Source organism: Nerophis lumbriciformis, linkage group LG06 (assembly GCF_033978685.3).
Source record: "Nerophis lumbriciformis linkage group LG06, RoL_Nlum_v2.1, whole genome shotgun sequence".
Classification (NCBI taxonomy): Eukaryota; Metazoa; Chordata; class Actinopteri; order Syngnathiformes; family Syngnathidae; genus Nerophis; species Nerophis lumbriciformis.
In genome coordinates this window covers 18322485-18339727 of record NC_084553.2, presented here as the reverse complement: position 1 = coordinate 18339727, position 17243 = coordinate 18322485, and the positions used below count along the sequence as shown (strand labels likewise).

The following is a 17243-nucleotide window of genomic DNA, read 5'->3' as shown; positions in this document are numbered from 1 at the left end:
TGCAAAACATCAAAGAGGAAATGGATCAGTTTACACGACAAAATGACATCATTGCAGGGCTACGCATCAATCCTTGATCCTATGCAATAGCAGTTGACAACAAAGGAGAACCAGACGACATGGACGCTGCTTCAACAGCGCAAAAAGTGGTCAACTTTCTGCAATCAAAGGGAATTGATGTCGATATGAACACCGTTGATGCATGCATTCCACTGAATAGAAGAGGCAACAACACCACGCCAGTCACCATCGTTAAGATCGCCAACAGGAAATCCAAAACAGCATTGCTGACACAAAGAAAAAAGCTGAAGGACACAAATGTGTACATGAACGAGCACCACACTAAAAGCAATGCTGAATTCGCCAAGAAAGCACGTGACTTGAGGAAAAGGGGGAAAATTCTGGGAACTTGAAGCGCCAACTGAAAAATCTACATAAAGTTGAATAGAGGTTCACAAGCAAGAGTCCTAGTTGTCAATGACATCAAGGATCTGGACGAATATCAGAACTTCCAGCATCTACAACAACGATAATGGATTCTGACGGAAAACAAACATTGACATTCAACTACAAAATTACAACGCTCCAAAGGATTACCGAACAAGAAGTTGCACATTCTACACTTATAGGCATTCATAGAGCAACACAAATGATTGGTGAACAGGAAAGTATCGAACTGAAAACCTTCATCAGCATAGATCACAATAGTCCGTAATTAGATAAGGATATATTGTGGATCCAGATATAATTGTTTTCTTTCACACCATGAATATTTGTTTTTATTATACAGACGAACAATATAACGGAAACATTAAAATAGACAGTAAACTGTCGATTATTCATTTAAACAGCAAAAGTTTGTTAGCAAACTATAACAACGTGAAGCATTTTTTGGAACAATTCAACAAACCCTTCAAAGTTATCGCTATCTTTTGGAACAATTCAACAAACCCTTCAAAGTTATTGCTATCTCAGAAACATGGATGGATGCTAAAAAAGGAATGGATTTTGACCTGGAAGGATATGAACTAAATTATATCAACAGAACCAACAAGAATGGAGGGGGGTAGCTGTGTATTTGATGAAGAACCTAAATACAAAGTGGTAAAAAATATCCATCCATCCATCCAATTTCTTCCGCTTATCCGAGGTCGGGTCGCGGGGGCAGCAGCCGAAGCAGAGAAGCCCAGACTTCCCTCTCCCCAGCCACCTCGTCCTGCTCCTCCCGGGGGATCCCTAGGCATTCCCAGGCCAGCCGGGAGATATAGTCTTCCCAACGTGTCCTGGGTCTTTCCCGTGGCCTCCTACCGGTCGGACGTGCCCTAAACACCTCCCTAGCTATTTATAATATCTTAGAATGCATAACCATTGAAATATGTAATGAAAAAAGCAAAAATTTACTCATCAGTTGTTTATATAGATCACCTCAGTCAAACATTGATACGTTTGATAACTGGATTAAAGGGGAACATTATCACCAGACCTATGCAAGCGTCAATATATACCTTGATGTTGCAGAAAAAAGACCATATATTTTTTTAGCCGATTTCCGAACTCTAAATGGGTGAATTTTGGCGAACTAAACGCCTTTCTATTATTCGCTCTTGGAGCGATGACGTCACAACGGGAAGCAATCCGCCATTTTCTCAAACACATTACAAACACCGAGTCAAATCAGCTCTGTTATTTTCTGTTTTTTCGACTGTTTGTCGTACCTTGGAGACATCATGCCTAGTCGGTGTGTTGTCGGAGAGTGTAACAACACGAACAGGGACGGATTCAAGTTGCACCAGTGGCCCAAAGATGCGAAAGTGGCAAGAAATTGGACGTTTGTTCCGCACACTTTACCGACGAAAGCTATGCTACGACAGAGATGGCAAGAATGTGTGGGTATCCTGCGACACTCAAAGCAGACGCATTTCCAACTGGACTGGACAGATCAGCTTTCAGGAAAAGAGAGCGGATGAGGGTATGTCTACAGATTATATTAATTGATGAAAACTGGGCTGTCTGCACTCTCAAAGTGCATGTTGTTGCCAAATGTATTTCATATGCTGTAAACCTAGTTCATAGTTGTTAGTTTCCTATAATGCCAAACAAACACATACCAATCGTTGGTTAGAAGGCGATCGCCGAATTCGTCCTCGCTTTCTCCCGTGTCGCTGGCTGTCGTGTCGTTTTCGTCGGTTTCGCTTGCATACGGTTCAAACCGATATGGCTCAATAGCTTCAGTTTCTTCAGTTTCTTCTTCAATTTCGTTTTCGCTACCTGCCTCCACACTACAACCATCCGTTTCAATACATGCGTAATCTGTTGAATCGCTTAAGCCGCTGAAATCCGAGTCTGAATCCGAGCTAATGTCGCTATTCCTTGCTGTTCTATCCACCATGTTTGTTTGTATTGGCATCACTGTGACGTCACAGGAAAATGGACGGGTGTATATAACGATGGTTAAAATCAGGCACTTTGAAGCTTTTTTTAGGGATATTGCGTGATGGGTACAATTTTGAAAAAAACTTCGAAAAATAAAATAAGCCACTGGGAACTGATTTTTAATGGTTTTAACCCTTCTGAAATTGTGATAATGTTCCCCTTTAAGGCAACTTTTACTGAAATCAGTCAAACAATAACTTTCTTATGTGGAGACTTCAACATTGACCTCTTGAACCCTAACAAACAAAATACCATAGATGACTTTATGGACACAATGTACAGCTTGAGTTTATATCCTAAAATCACAAGGCCAAGCAGAATCTCAGGACACAGTGAAACACTTATTGATAATATTTCTACTAATGATTTTGATAATAATACCACAAGTGGCCGACATCAGTAATCATCTGCTAGTTTTCAGAATGACTGAAAAATGCGTGCAACAAGAAGAATACATTATACAGAACATTTATATCACAAAGATCTACAGAGGCAGAAAAGAAATACAAAACGTATACGAACAAGCTAACTAGCATACTACGAACATGTAGAAAATTATATTAGTCAATTATTGAACCAGAACAAAAACAATATGAGAGCAACATGGAGCATCCTAAATAACATTATTAAAAATGGAGCTAAGAAAGATTATCCTAAATACTTCTCAGACGGAAATGTAAAAAAATTACAATATGCACAAAGTAGGTGAAAGCTTCAATAAGTATTTTGTGAACATTGGACCAAATCTGGAGGAAAAGATTCCAGATCCCGAGTCAGTTTAGGTCTTGAATGACACTTAAGACAGAAATCCCAACTCTATGTTCTTCTAAGGTGTGACAAAAGAGTACATAATCAGTATTGTAAAAAAATGTAAATCCAAGACTTCAACTGATTGTAATGGAATTGATATGGAAATTATAAAAAAAGGTTATTGAGGAGATTTCCAAAGGAGGCAAATTCCCAGATAAAATGAAAATTGGAAAAGTCGTACCAAGTTATAAGATTGGTGACAAACACCAGTTTACAAACTACGGACATGTTTCTCTATTATTGAAAAACTTTAACAACAGATTAGAGACATTCATAAATAAAAATAAAACACTCACAGACAACCAATATGGATACAGAGCCAACATCTCAACATCAATGGCATTAATTGAAATAATGGAAGAGATCACCAGTGCAATAGATAGCAAAAAATGTGCAGTTGCAGTGTTTATGGATTTAACAAAAGCATTTGACACAATCAATCACATCTTAATAAACAAATGAGAGGTATGGAATCAGAGGGTTGGTCTTGAACTGAGTAAGAAGCTACTAAACCAACAGGAAGCAATACGTGAAGATAGGCGGACACACTTGTACAGAGCTGAAAATATTTTGTGGCGTACCTCAGGGATCAATACTTGGACCAAAGTTGTTCAATCTTTATATAAACGACATTTGTAAAGTTATAAAGGACTTAAAGTTACTATTATTTGCAGTTGATACAACTGTGTTTTGTTCAGGAGAGAACACACAAAAGCAAATACAAATAATAACAGAAGAAATTAACAAATGAAACACATTTTGGGTGTAATAATAGATGATAAAATGAACTGGAAACCTCATGTAAAAAATACACAACATAAAGTAGCAAGAAGCACGTCAATAATGAATAAAGCAAAATATGTTTGGGCCAAAAATCACTTCATATTCTCTACTGCTTACAAGTGTTACCATATCTGAGTTATAGTGTAGAAATATGGGGAAACAACTACAAATGTACACTTCATTCATAAACAGTGTTACAAAAAAGGTCAATTAGGATAATACATAATGTTGGATATAAAGAACATACAACCCCGTTATTTATTAAATCACAAATATTGAAATACCATATTTCAATATGAGTGCATTTGCAAACAGCTAAAGTTATGTACAAAGCAAACTAACCTACTACCCAAGAATGTACAACAATTTTTCTCTACAAGATCTTATACCCAAAAAAGACCGATACTAAAGTTAAAGTTAAAGTTAAAGTACCAATGATTGTCACACACACACTAGGTGTGGCGAGATTATTCTCTGCATTTGACCCATCACCCTTGATCACCCCCTGGGAGGTGAGGGGAGCAGTGGGCAGCAGCGGTGGCCGCGCCCGGGAATCATTTTGGTGATTTAACCCCCAATTCCAACCCTTGATGCTGAGTGCCAAGCAGGGAGGTAATGGGTCCCATTTTTTTATAGTCTTTGGTATGACTCGGCCGGGGATTGAACTCACAACCTACCGATCTCAGGGCGGACACTCTAACCACTAGGCCACTGAGTAGGTTGGGGTTATAGAGAGAGTAATAAGTAATAATGTAAGAAACAGAAACTAACAGTCCCTCTGGTTCTACATGAAAGATTTCACCTGATAGGTCAAGGATGATTGTAAGAAAGGTGAGGGAGCAGCCCATATTTCCAAGGGATGATCTAATGATGTTGTCAAGGGGGTTTGGAGCATAGTCAGCAAGAAAAACATTAATAACACACTTTGCTGTAATGAATTGACATCCTGCAACGCTCAAGAAGACAAGTGTACAGTCTGAAGTTTGACATTCAAGACCTGAATGAGTCACACAAGACCACAAAAAAACGTCATGTGGTCACATGACAGCACAATTAAGGTGTTTTTCATCATGTGGACTGTACTTGTTAGTTTGCAGAAAAATGTTGAATAACATCACTACTGTCAAACTTGTAGGTGTAAACATTCTAATTTGTAATGTTTCTCTCACAGAAATCCAAATAGAAGAGCAAGAAACCACAATACACCACTACTACACTAGTACTGTTTACATTTTGTCTCTGTTAAAATAAAGCTACTATAAAAACGATGTAGTGCTCATATCTTTGTCAGGGATAAACTCAAAATATCTTCACGGAATAATTACATTTCCACAAAAAAGGTGAAGAATTAAGATGGTTTAATTCATGTTTAAGGGTTCAAAGTATGCTAATGGGTTTATTTGTTTTAGACATGCTTAACAGAACTAAAGTAAAATACATCACGTTTACACGATTCAACATGTCTGAAAAGAATCGCGGAAGAATTTATTTAATCCTGCTTCTTCTTCATGTCGTAGTAATTACTGATAGTTTATTCACTTCCTGTGTTAAAATAATACTGTTTTCCAAAAGGGTGAGGAAATAAAGAGATCTGTTAGCAACAGATCGATTTGTTTTTGTCCATCCATCCATCTCCATCCATCTTCTTCCGCTTATCCGAGGTCGGGTCGCGGGGGCAGCAGCCTAAGCAGGGAAGCCCAGACTTCCCTCTCCCCAGCCACTTCGTCCAGCTCTTCCTGTGGGACCCCGAGGCGTTCCCAGGCCAGCCGGGAGACATAGTCTTCCCAACGTGTCCTGGGTCTTCCCCGCGGCCTCCTACCGGTCGGACGTGCTCTAAACACCTCCCTAGGGAGGCGTTCGGGATTTGTTTTTGTTTTGATGTCAAATATGTGGCTTTCCAAAGTTAGCGTATGTTTTATGAATTAATCATATCATTGAAATCTGTGTGCTGGCCAGATGGAGAGGTTGCAGGTGGAGAATGCGGCAGAATGGGGTCGCAGAGAGCGCTTGGAAACAGACAAGCTGGCACTGGAGCGTGACAATAAGAAGCTGAAGGCTCAGGCTGAAGACCTGGAAGAACAGCTCGCAAAAAAACGTCGTCAGGCTGCGTCAGCAATCGACACTGACCTAAAGACCATGCAGACTGAGTTGTTTGAGAAAAACAAGGTAAAAAAGCAGTATTTTTGAAAATATTTATGTCTTTGATGATGATTTAATGTTTGCAAATGCAAAGTTGGACAATTTCTAAGTCACTAACATACAGTATATTATATATGGACAAAATAATGAGGACAGACTTTCTAGAGCCAGCCACAGCATGTTAAGATTTTTAATCTGTCCCACAGTGCTATTTTAAATTACTGTAAATCTTAACTATTGCAATACTTTCTGTGATTTGTGTAGCGCCAGACTATGCTTTCTACTGATATGCAAGTCAATACACACGAAGTCAGACCTACACTGTTTCAATATCCATTTCTCTGTTCTCAATTGTTGATGACTGAGGATAACAACCAAACCTAACCCCCCCCTCCACACCCCGAATTGTAAATAATGTAAATAATTCAATGTATACACCCTGATGATTATCTTGTGTGATGACTGTATTATGATGATAGTATATATGATAGTATATATCTGTATCATGAATCAATTTAAGTGGACCCCGACTTAAACAAGTTGAAAAACGTATTCGGGTGTTACCATTTAGTGGTCAATTGTACGGAATATGTACTTCACCGTGCAACCTACTAATAAAAGTCTCAATCAATCAATCAATCAATCAATCAAATTACAGTAATCAAAAGGACTGCATCACAACAGCTTCCAGAAAATACGTTGTTTGGTATAAAGCAGAGTGGTGGTTTGTGTCAACAGTAGCATTTCAAAATATGGTAAATTTACCATTAAAATGTGTAAAATAAGGGATTTTCAATTTAATCACAAATCGCCGTTATATCAATAAAAGAAACAGTGGTACCTCAACTTATTAACTTTTGAGATATGTGCAGCCTCTCAGATTTTTGTACTGCTTTTAACTGCGAGCATAATTTCAGTTGAACGGTAAAACAATGACATGTTATGGAGACCACAAGGAAGTGTTTCAAATGTAGAAAACACATTTTTATATGACCCCTTTAAGTCTGGCATTGTGTGCTTGCAACTATGATGCGCGTTTTGGTGGAACAACTCTTAAATATGGGTGTTTCCTGTCAAACTGCTTGTCCCTCTCGGAGTGTGGGGGGGCTAGAGCCTATCGCAGCTGCACTTGTGCGGAAGGCAGGCACCACCTCCTCGCAGTTAAAGGGATCCTATTATGATTTTTTTTGTACATTCAAAACATTCCCTTGTGGTCCTAGTTACATGTCATCGTGGTGCTTTGTTTTAAATTTTTCATAGATTTAGATTTCCAGACCATCTTCAAGCTGCTTTCTGACTATCTCTTCAGAATGTGCCGCTTTGTGGGTGATCTTATTTACGTGCCAAAGTCCTCCTCCTGGCAAACCCCTTTGACTGTCTTCTACTCGTCAGCCATGTTGTATTTTTTTAACGCTTCCATATCGGGTCTACTAACGGAGTTCAAGTTAAATGTTTGAACCATACGCTACTTTTTATTAGAAACGGCAACAGTGTAGGATTGTAGTATAGACTTAGACTTCCTTTTATTGTCATTCAAATTTGAACTTTGCATGTACATGCATTTGTATGCATGTGCAAGTACGAGCCAATCTGCCCCACACGAAAGGAAAGAGACAAATACGGAACTTATTGACTACAACTTTGGACTACGACTGAATAAAAATGATGGACTCGCGCAAAGCTCTTCGGGTAAACCTCTACCTTATGTGGCGATATCCACTGATGTAATGAAGGCAAAATACGTCATTGAAGCCTCGAATTCCGAACGGCTCGTTTTGAGCAAATTTGGAAGAAAGCAAGATTATTTGATAAATATCTTCAGCTTGCCTCCATGGTTTGATTTCAAATGTTTTGTGAGTTATGCAGATCCCAAATAAACAGGAACAGGTACTAACAGGTAAGAGTTTGTTTTGCATTAAAGGACAGTTTAAGTACTTTTGGTCTAACGTGCCTCTGAAGCTGGAACAAGTCCAGTGCCCCTGGAAGGTGAAACTATCCAGAAAACTATCAAATGTATTCTGATCATTTCGATTAAGACACCTGGATACATTCATTTGGATTTGATAAAATTAAGGACCATAATGACACGCTGTATAAACTAACTAATGCACATCATTGATTCGTGAGTGCGGGGGACCACACAATCGGCCATGTTTTGGACATCGTGGTACTAACGGAAGTTTAGTGCATCTGGGCCCTGATTATTAAACTTTGTGACTTTAAAAGAAAATGCAAATATAATGTAGTATCTATTAATCAATTTGATTGGTTTTTCGACTGTGTTAGGGTTAGCATTTGTGAACATGTTTACAAACTGACCAGCAGTCCAGTGTGGAAAGAATTTAATTGGAAGGTGAATGTGAGATATTTTAAAAAGTTTCTAATTCCAAAATTCGACAAGACGAAAACTAATATGTATTGATGACTGTGTGAAAAGATAGGAAACCACATCTTTTGGGACTGCCCAAAACTCAAAACATTTTGAGAGATAATTGGGGTGGAACCATACTTGCCAACCCTCCCGATTTTCCCGGGAGACTCCAGAATTTCAGTGCCCCTCCCGAAAATCTCCCGGGACAACCATTCTCCCGAATTTCTCCCGATTTCCACCCGGACAATAATATTGGGGGCGTGCCTTAAAGGCACTGCCTTTAGCGTCCTCTCTCACCTGAAAAGGAGACTTTTATATATGTCTCCGTTATCCATAGGTTTATCTATAACCCATAAAGTAGGCAGGCGCGGAGCTATTTCTCAGCATGTGTTTATTCCAGCCGGCACGTTAATACACTGACACACAACACCCAACACCCGGATTCCCATCATGCACTGCTTCAAAACTACGGCAAGTATATATATATATATATATATATATATATATATATATATATATATATAAATAATTTCAGTTCATCCAGGACAGCTCGAAGGGGAAGGGTTATGCTGCCTGCAAATTTTGTAGATCAGACTTCTCCATTGAACACGGTGGCCGAACGGATATACTCATTCATGAACGGATTATTTATATAAATGGGTTGTACTTGTATAGCGCTTTTCTACCTTCAAGGTAGTCAAAGCGCTTTTGACACTACTTCCACATTTACCCATTCACACACACATTCACACACTGATGGAGGGAGCTGCCATGCAAGGCGCTAACCAGCACCCATCAGGAGCAAGGGTGAAGTGTCTTGCTCAGGACACAACGGACATGACGAGGTTGGTACTAGGTGGGGATTGAACCAGGGACCCTTTGGTTGCGCACGGCCACTCTTCCACTGCGCCACGCCGTCCCTCAATGTATGTATATATATATATATATATATATATATATATATATATATATATATATATATATATATACATATAATATGTGTGTAAATATATATATATATAAGTATATATATATATATATTATTTATTTAATGTTTATAAATAAATAATCCGTACTTATATATATGTATATATATATATATATATATATATATGTATATATATATATATATATGTGTGGGGAAAAAAATCACAAGACTATTTCATCTCTACAGGCCTGTTTCATGAGGGGGGGTACCCTCAATCATCAGGAGATTTTAATGGGAGCATTCGCATACCATGGTTTGTATAGGGCACAGAGTGGGTGGGTACAGGCTGGCGTAGGGTCGTGGTGATTGGCTCATGTGTTACCTAGGAGGTGTTTCCGTCTATGGCGGCATGCTGTTACAATCTCGCTGCGCTTGTTGAGGGATGACAGGTCTGGACGGTAAATAATAAACAGTTTCTCTTTCAAGCATAGGTTGCATCTTTTATTACCACTATTGTAAGGTGTGCTGGATGCAAGAATTTGCCATGTTATTGAATATTCAACATTATTGTCTTTGAGGTCCCAAATGTGTTTGCTGAGTTCTGTGGTATTTCGCAGGTTTTTGTTCCTGAAAGAAGCCTTGTGATTGTTCCATCTGGTTTTGAATTCTCCCTCGGTTAATCCTACATATGTGTCGGATGTGTTAATGTCCTTGCGTATTACCTTAGATTGGTAAGGCACAAGGACATTAACACATCCGACACATATGTAGGATTAACCGAGGGAGAATTCAAAACCAGATGGAACAATCACAAGGCTTCTTTCAGGAACAAAAACCTGCGAAATACCACAGAACTCAGCAAACACATTTGGGACCTCAAAGACAATAATGTTGAATATTCAATAACATGGCAAATTCTTGCATCCAGCACACCTTACAATAGTGGTAATAAAAGATGCAACCTATGCTTGAAAGAGAAACTGTTTATTATTTACCGTCCAGACCTGTCATCCCTCAACAAGCGCAGCGAGATTGTAACAGCATGCCGCCATAGACGGAAACACCTCCTAGGTAACACATGAGCCAATCACCACGCCCCTACGCCAGCCTGTACCCACCCACTCTGTGCCCTATATAAACCATGGTATGCGAATGCTCCCATTAAAATCTCCTGATGATTGAGGGTACCCCCCCTCATGAAACAGGCCTGTAGAGATGAAATCAATCAATCATCAATCAATCTTTATTTATATAGCCCTAAATCACAAGTGTCTCAAAGGGCTGCACAAGCCACAACGACATCCTCGGTACAAAGCCCACATACGGGCAAGGAAAAACTCACCCCAGTGGGACGTCGATGTGAATGACTATGAGAAACCTTGGAGAGGACCGCATATGTGGGTAACCCCCCCCCTCTAGGGGAGACCGAAAGCAATGGATGTCGAGTGGGTCTGACATAATATTGTGAGAGTCCAGTCCATAGTGGATCCAACATAATAGTAGTAAGAGTCCAGTCCATAGTGGGGCCAGCAGGACACCATCCCGAGCGGAGACGGGTCAGCAGCGCAGAGATGTTCCCAGCCGATGCACAGGCGAGCGGTCCACCCCGGGTCCCGACTCTGGACAGCCAGCACTTCATCCATGGCCACCGGACCTGTGCCCCCCCCCCTCAAGGAAAAGGGGAGCAGAGGAGAAAAGAAAAGAAACGGCAGATCAACTGGTCCAACAGGGGGGCTACTTAAAGGCTAGAGTATACAAATGAAATAGTCTTGTGATTTTTTTTCCCACACATACATATATTGCGCTCTACTACGGTATCGAGCACTATTTTTTGGATAACCTTATCAAGACATATATATATATATATATATATATATATATATATATATATATATATATATATATATATATATATATATATATATATATATATAATATATATATATATATCCATTCATGAATGAGTATATCCGTTCGGTCACCGTGTTCAATGGAGAAGTCTGATCTACAAAATTTGCAGGCAGCATAACACTTCCCCTTCGAGCTGTCCTGGATGAACTGAAATTATTTTTTCCAATCATTTTGGAACTTGAAAGCGTACTTCTGCTTCTTACTCGTCGTCGCCATGTCTCTTCTTCGTTCTTCTGCTTCGTCTCTGTTATGTTTTTGGACATTACTACTTGCCGTAGTTTTGAAGCAATGCATGATGGGAATCCGGATGTTGTGTGTCAGTGTATTAACGTGCCGGCTGGAATAAACACATGCTGAGAAATAGCTCCGCGCCTGCCTACTTTATGGGTTATAGATAAACCTATGGATAACGGAGACATATATAATAGTCTCCTTTTCAGGTGAGAGAGGAGGCTAAAGGCAGTGCCTTTAAGGCACGCCCCCAATATTGTTGTCCGGGTGGAAATCATATATACAGGTAAAAGCCAGTAAGTTAGAATATTTTGAAAAACTTGATTTATTTCAGTAATTGCATTCAAAAGGTGTAACTTGTACATTATATTTATTCATTGCACACAGACTGATGCATTCAAATGTTTATTTCATTTAATTTTGATGATTTGAAGTGGCAACAAATGAAAATCCAAAATTCCGTGTGTCACAAAATTAGAATATTACTTAAGGCTAATACAAAAAAGGGATTTTTAGAAATATTGGCCAACTGAAAAGTATGAAAATGAAAAATATGAGCATGTACAATACTCAATATTTGGTTGGAGCTCCTTTTGCCTCAATTACTGCATTAATGCGGCATGGCATGGAGTCGATGAGTTTCTGGCACTGCTCAGGTGTTATGAGAGCCCAGGTTGCTCTGATAGTGGCCTTCAACTCTTCTGCGTTTTTGGGTCTGGCATTCTGCATCTTCCTTTTCACAATACCCCACAGATTTTCTATGGGGCTAAGGTCAGGGGAGTTGGCGGGCCAATTTAGAACAGAAATACCATGGTCCTAAACCAGGCACGGGTAGATTTTGCGCTGTGTGCAGGCGCCAAGTCCTGTTGGAACTTGAAATCTCCATCTCCATAGAGCAGGTCAGCAGCAGGAAGCATGAAGTGCTATAAAACTTGCTGGTAGACGGCTGCGTTGACCCTGGATCTCAGGAAACAGAGTGGACCGACACCAGCAGATGACATGGCACCCCAAACCATCACTGATGGTGGAAACTTTACACTAGACTTCAGGCAACGTGGATCCTGTGCCTCTCCTGTCTTCCTCCAGACTCTGGGACCTCGATTTCCAAAGGAAATGCAACATTTGCATGGTTGGGTGATGGTTTGGGGTGCCATGTCATCTGCTGGTGTCGGTCCACTCTGTTTCCTGAGATCCAGGGTCAACGCAGCCGTCTACCAGCAAGTTTTAGAGCACTTCATGCTTCCTGCTGCTGACCTGCTCTATGGAGATGGAGATTTCAAGTTCCAACAGGACTTGGCGCCTGCACACAGCGCAAAATCTACCCGTGCCTGGTTTACGGACCATGGTATTTCTGTTCTAAATTGGCCCGCCAACTCCCCTGACCTTAGCCCCATTGAAAATCTGTGGGGTATTGTGAAAAGGAAGATGCAGAATGCCAGACCCAAAAACGCAGAAGAGTTGAAGGCCACTATCAGAGCAACCTGGGCTCTCATAACACCTGAGCAGTGCCAGAAACTCATCGACTCCATGCCACGCCGCATTAACGCAGTAATTGAGGCAAAAGGAGCTCCAACCAAGTATTGAGTATTGCACATGCTCATATTTTTCATTTTCATACTTTTCAGTTGGCCAACAGTTCTAAAAATCCCTTTTTTGTATTAACCTTAAGTAATATTCTAATTTTGTGACACACGGAATTTTGGATTTTCATTTGTAGCCACTTCAAATCATCAAAATTAAATGAAATAAACATTTGAATGCATCAGTCTGTGTGCAATGAATAAATATAATGTACAAGTTACACCTTTTGAATGCAATTACTGAAATAAATCAAGTTTTTCAAAATATTCTAATTTACTGGCTTTTACCTGTGTGTATATATATATATGTATGTATATACATATATATATATATATATATATATATATATATATATATATATATATATATATATATATATATATATATAAGAAATACTTCAAAATATACCCCCCCCCCATCTCCCGAATTCGGCGTCTCAAGGTTGGCAAGTATGGGTGGAACTCTCTAAGATTCTCCACATACATATTTACCAAGACCCCCTAATGTTTGTGTTTGGAGCTCTCCCTGATGGCTACATGAGTAAAGACAAATTGTATCTTTTGAGGGTCCCTGTGCTGATTGCAAAAACTGTATCCTTGTATAAGCCACTACCCCCTACAGTTGGACAATGGAAAGAGAGAATTGTAAATGTGTATACAATGGAGAAAACATTGACAAAATTCATTCTTACTAATGATTTGTTTCGGGAACCCGTTGACAACCCATTTGCATTTGACGTTGAGGTGGCGACTTGTCCAGGGTGTAACCCGCCTTCTGCCCGAATGCAGCTGAGATAGGCTCCAGCACCCCCCGCGACCCAGAAAGGGACAAGCGGTAGAAAATGGATGGATGGATGGATGGGTGTTTGTAAGATTTAAAAGTAAGCTTGGTCACCATACTTATTTGGAATGTATTTCTGTGTGTATATGTATGTCCATTTATTTTCTACCGCTTGTCCCTTTCGGGTCGCGGAGAGTGCTGTACGAGCGGAAGGCGGGGTACACCCTGGACAAGTCGCCACCTCATCACAGGGCCAACACAGACAACATTCACACTCACATTCACACACTCGGGCCAATTTAGTGTTGCCAATCTACTTATCCCCAGGTGCATGTTTTTGAAGGTGGGAGGAAGTCAGAGTATATATATATATATATATATATATATATATATATGTATATATATGCAGACATACATTCTGTATATATAAATGTTGTTTAACCAAACCATGTCAATTTGAGGCCAGTTGCTGAGGCGAGGTCATTTTGTTTTTCATTTGTTCTTAATTATGATTAAAGTTTTTTATTTTTTTTTATTTTATTTGTTTTTCTTGATTGGTTTTCTCCTTTTTCGTTTGTGGCTATACAAATATGTGTGAACAAGAGACAGATTGTGACCCTTGAAAGATAAATAAAAACATTTGTTAAAAAAATAGTATTTTAAATTTGATCTTAAAATATGTGCAGATACCATGAATATGTATTGGCGGCAAAATGCTCCGCTGAATTTGCATAATGATGGAATTGGTTATTGATCATTACCAGGTCGTTAACACCTTTATTGCAAACGCAGAGTCTTTCAATGGAGCTTGCCACTGCAGCTTATCGCTCCTTGATTGATACCAGAAAGCACGATCTGTCCACACATGGGCTATGTCACTTCTTTCACTCGCAATTTTAGCATTAGATAAAAATAGATATGTTAATTAATGCCCAGCAGCAGCAAATATAAGCAACATGTCTACGCCGCAGCTGCTTTTGCATTGCAATACAAAATAAATCATAAAGCGGTTTCGGCATTCTTGCTAGTAACAACACTAATCAGAAAATGTATTTTAGAATTACTTAAAAACTTCACACAGGTGTTTTCTACTGGTTGATTAATTGCTTAATTTTCAAAAAGGATCTTGCCACAGCATTTTGTCTAACTCCACTTGGGTTTTGTATACACAGGAGTTAGCTGACCTTCGCCACATTCATGCAAAGCTGAAAAAGCAGTTTCAGGAAAAGACAGCAGAGCTCGCCCATGCCAACAGAAGGGTGGAGAGCCATGAGGCTGAAGTCAAAAAACTGCGCCTGCGAGTGGAAGAACTCAAAAAAGAATTAGGTCAGGCAGAAGATGAGGTAAGAACAGAAGATTTGTGATTTTCTGTTTGATACTCAATAGAAAGTGACATTTAAACCTTCTTGTTTGAGCTAAAACGCCTTTAAAAAAAGTTGTACCCAAAGTAAACAAAGTTGTCATTGGAACATTTGAAGTAAACGCATCACTTTGGGCCATTTTGAAAGCCAACAAGTCAGGTGTAACGATTGATGCGATATATTGATAGATCAATTCATATTCCTTAAATTCAAGTCAATCGATCCGTGCTCTGCGTGATGGCCTTCCAGAAGATAAAAAGGTATATCGATCTAACATTGTTTTAAAAGGTAATGATCAATTTTATCTATACGACAAAAGAAAACATTGGCTTTAAGGACAGCAGACTTTATATAATGTTGTTTTAGCACTTTTTAAATGAATGAAAATGTAAACTTTACGCGCTTCTGTTGCCTGTCTGTGATGTATTCACCAATCGCCTTCAAAATAAGTAAGGCGAAGACCGGAAAAGAAGCAAGCAAATGAAAAATGAATAAGCCACCATCGTGATCCATTGTGTGGAAACACTTAGGCTTTTGCAAAGACAGAGGTTCTTAATAATTCGCTCATTGTTTGTTGAATATGTAAAATACAACGGCAAGATGACAAATCTCTCGAACCACCTATGGTGCCGTAGGACATATGCAGACCGCATAGCAAAGCAGCGTTCATGGAGAAGCAGCACAAAGTAGGAGTTGGTATCACTACTTTTTTGATGAATAATACTGCACTGCTGTTCATGCACTGTTGTTTATTAAAATTAGAGTTTATTGTCTAGACATGTTTGAGTGTTAACGCAAGGATGTAAGTTTAATAAACGAGTCAGCATGCTCGCTTCTAAAGAGTACAAGTTCCTTTGTTTTTGTCTTTCCAAAGGAGTGCTTTCAACACCTCCACACTGCGGACGGTAGTAGTGGCAGGTCAAACCACTGCTCATTTAAAGGGGAAATTAACTTTTTGGGGAATTTTGTCTAATGTTCACAATCATAAGAGACAAAACGACTAATTTATTTTTTCTTTAATGCATTCTAACGTAAATAAAAGTCCGCTTACAATGGAGTCAATGGGAGGTCCTCTATTCCAACCAAAAAACCCAATAAATAACCATCCAAAAACTGCCAATAATACTCCATTTAAATTTTGTGACTTTAATACTAACCAAGTATTAGTGATATTTTTTTGATAAATGCTAACGCAGACAAACTATTTATAGCTTGTGTGGCTATGTAGACATCAATGGCTGGTGAGCTGCTTTCTCGCCTCGGAGCTTTGGAAGTTCATTCTAGATCATAAATAATGCCTCCCACCTTGGTAGTAGAAGGATGAGGACGTAATACGACAATTTGGTACACTTTGACAGCCAATTTAGACCCAAAAATGGCAAGAAAGACACAAAAAGACACTTGGTTTCACCCCCCTTTTCTTCGCGAGAATTTTGAGTCATTCTTCATATAAAGTAAAATGTAATTTAACAACATCCTATCAGCCGGTATCCTAGTCACAGCAGACATTGTAGAGTAAGTGATATTTTTTTATGTTTGTTGTCTCATGAAGTTTGCAGTGAGTAGTAATCAGTGATGTTGTCGGAAAAAAAAAAGGAATGTTGTGATACGTTTTTGAAATTATTGCGTAAAATGAGCAAAATACGTAAATATTATATGTTATTATAAATGGGTCTGTTACTACATTACATATACAGTATACTTACAGCACGTATACAAAACCTTAATGGACGTGTTTAGATGTTTTTTAAGCGCTTTATAGGCAGACTAGAGCGACCCCCATGGGCTTCATTTTAAGCAGACTTTTGATGGGATGTATTTACTATTTAGAATGCATAAAAGAAAAAAAACATGTATTCTTGTCTTACATAAAGATTGTGAATGATGGGCAAAATTCCAAAGAAAGTGCAGTTCT

The 17243-nt window shown here is 39.1% G+C and overlaps 1 protein-coding gene across 4 annotated transcripts in view; it reads left to right on the top strand.

Annotated features, from left to right (window-relative positions):
* Positions 1-17243, top strand: part of ccdc102a (coiled-coil domain containing 102A) — a 131590-nt gene that overhangs the window by 95122 nt on the left and 19225 nt on the right. For all 4 annotated transcript variants that reach the window (XM_061963845.2, XM_061963844.2, XM_061963843.2 and 1 more), the window contains exons 7-8: positions 5983-6192; positions 15140-15310. In XM_061963845.2, the coding sequence (XP_061819829.1) occupies positions 5983-6192; positions 15140-15310 (381 nt within the window). The remainder of the gene's footprint in view (positions 1-5982; positions 6193-15139; positions 15311-17243) is intronic.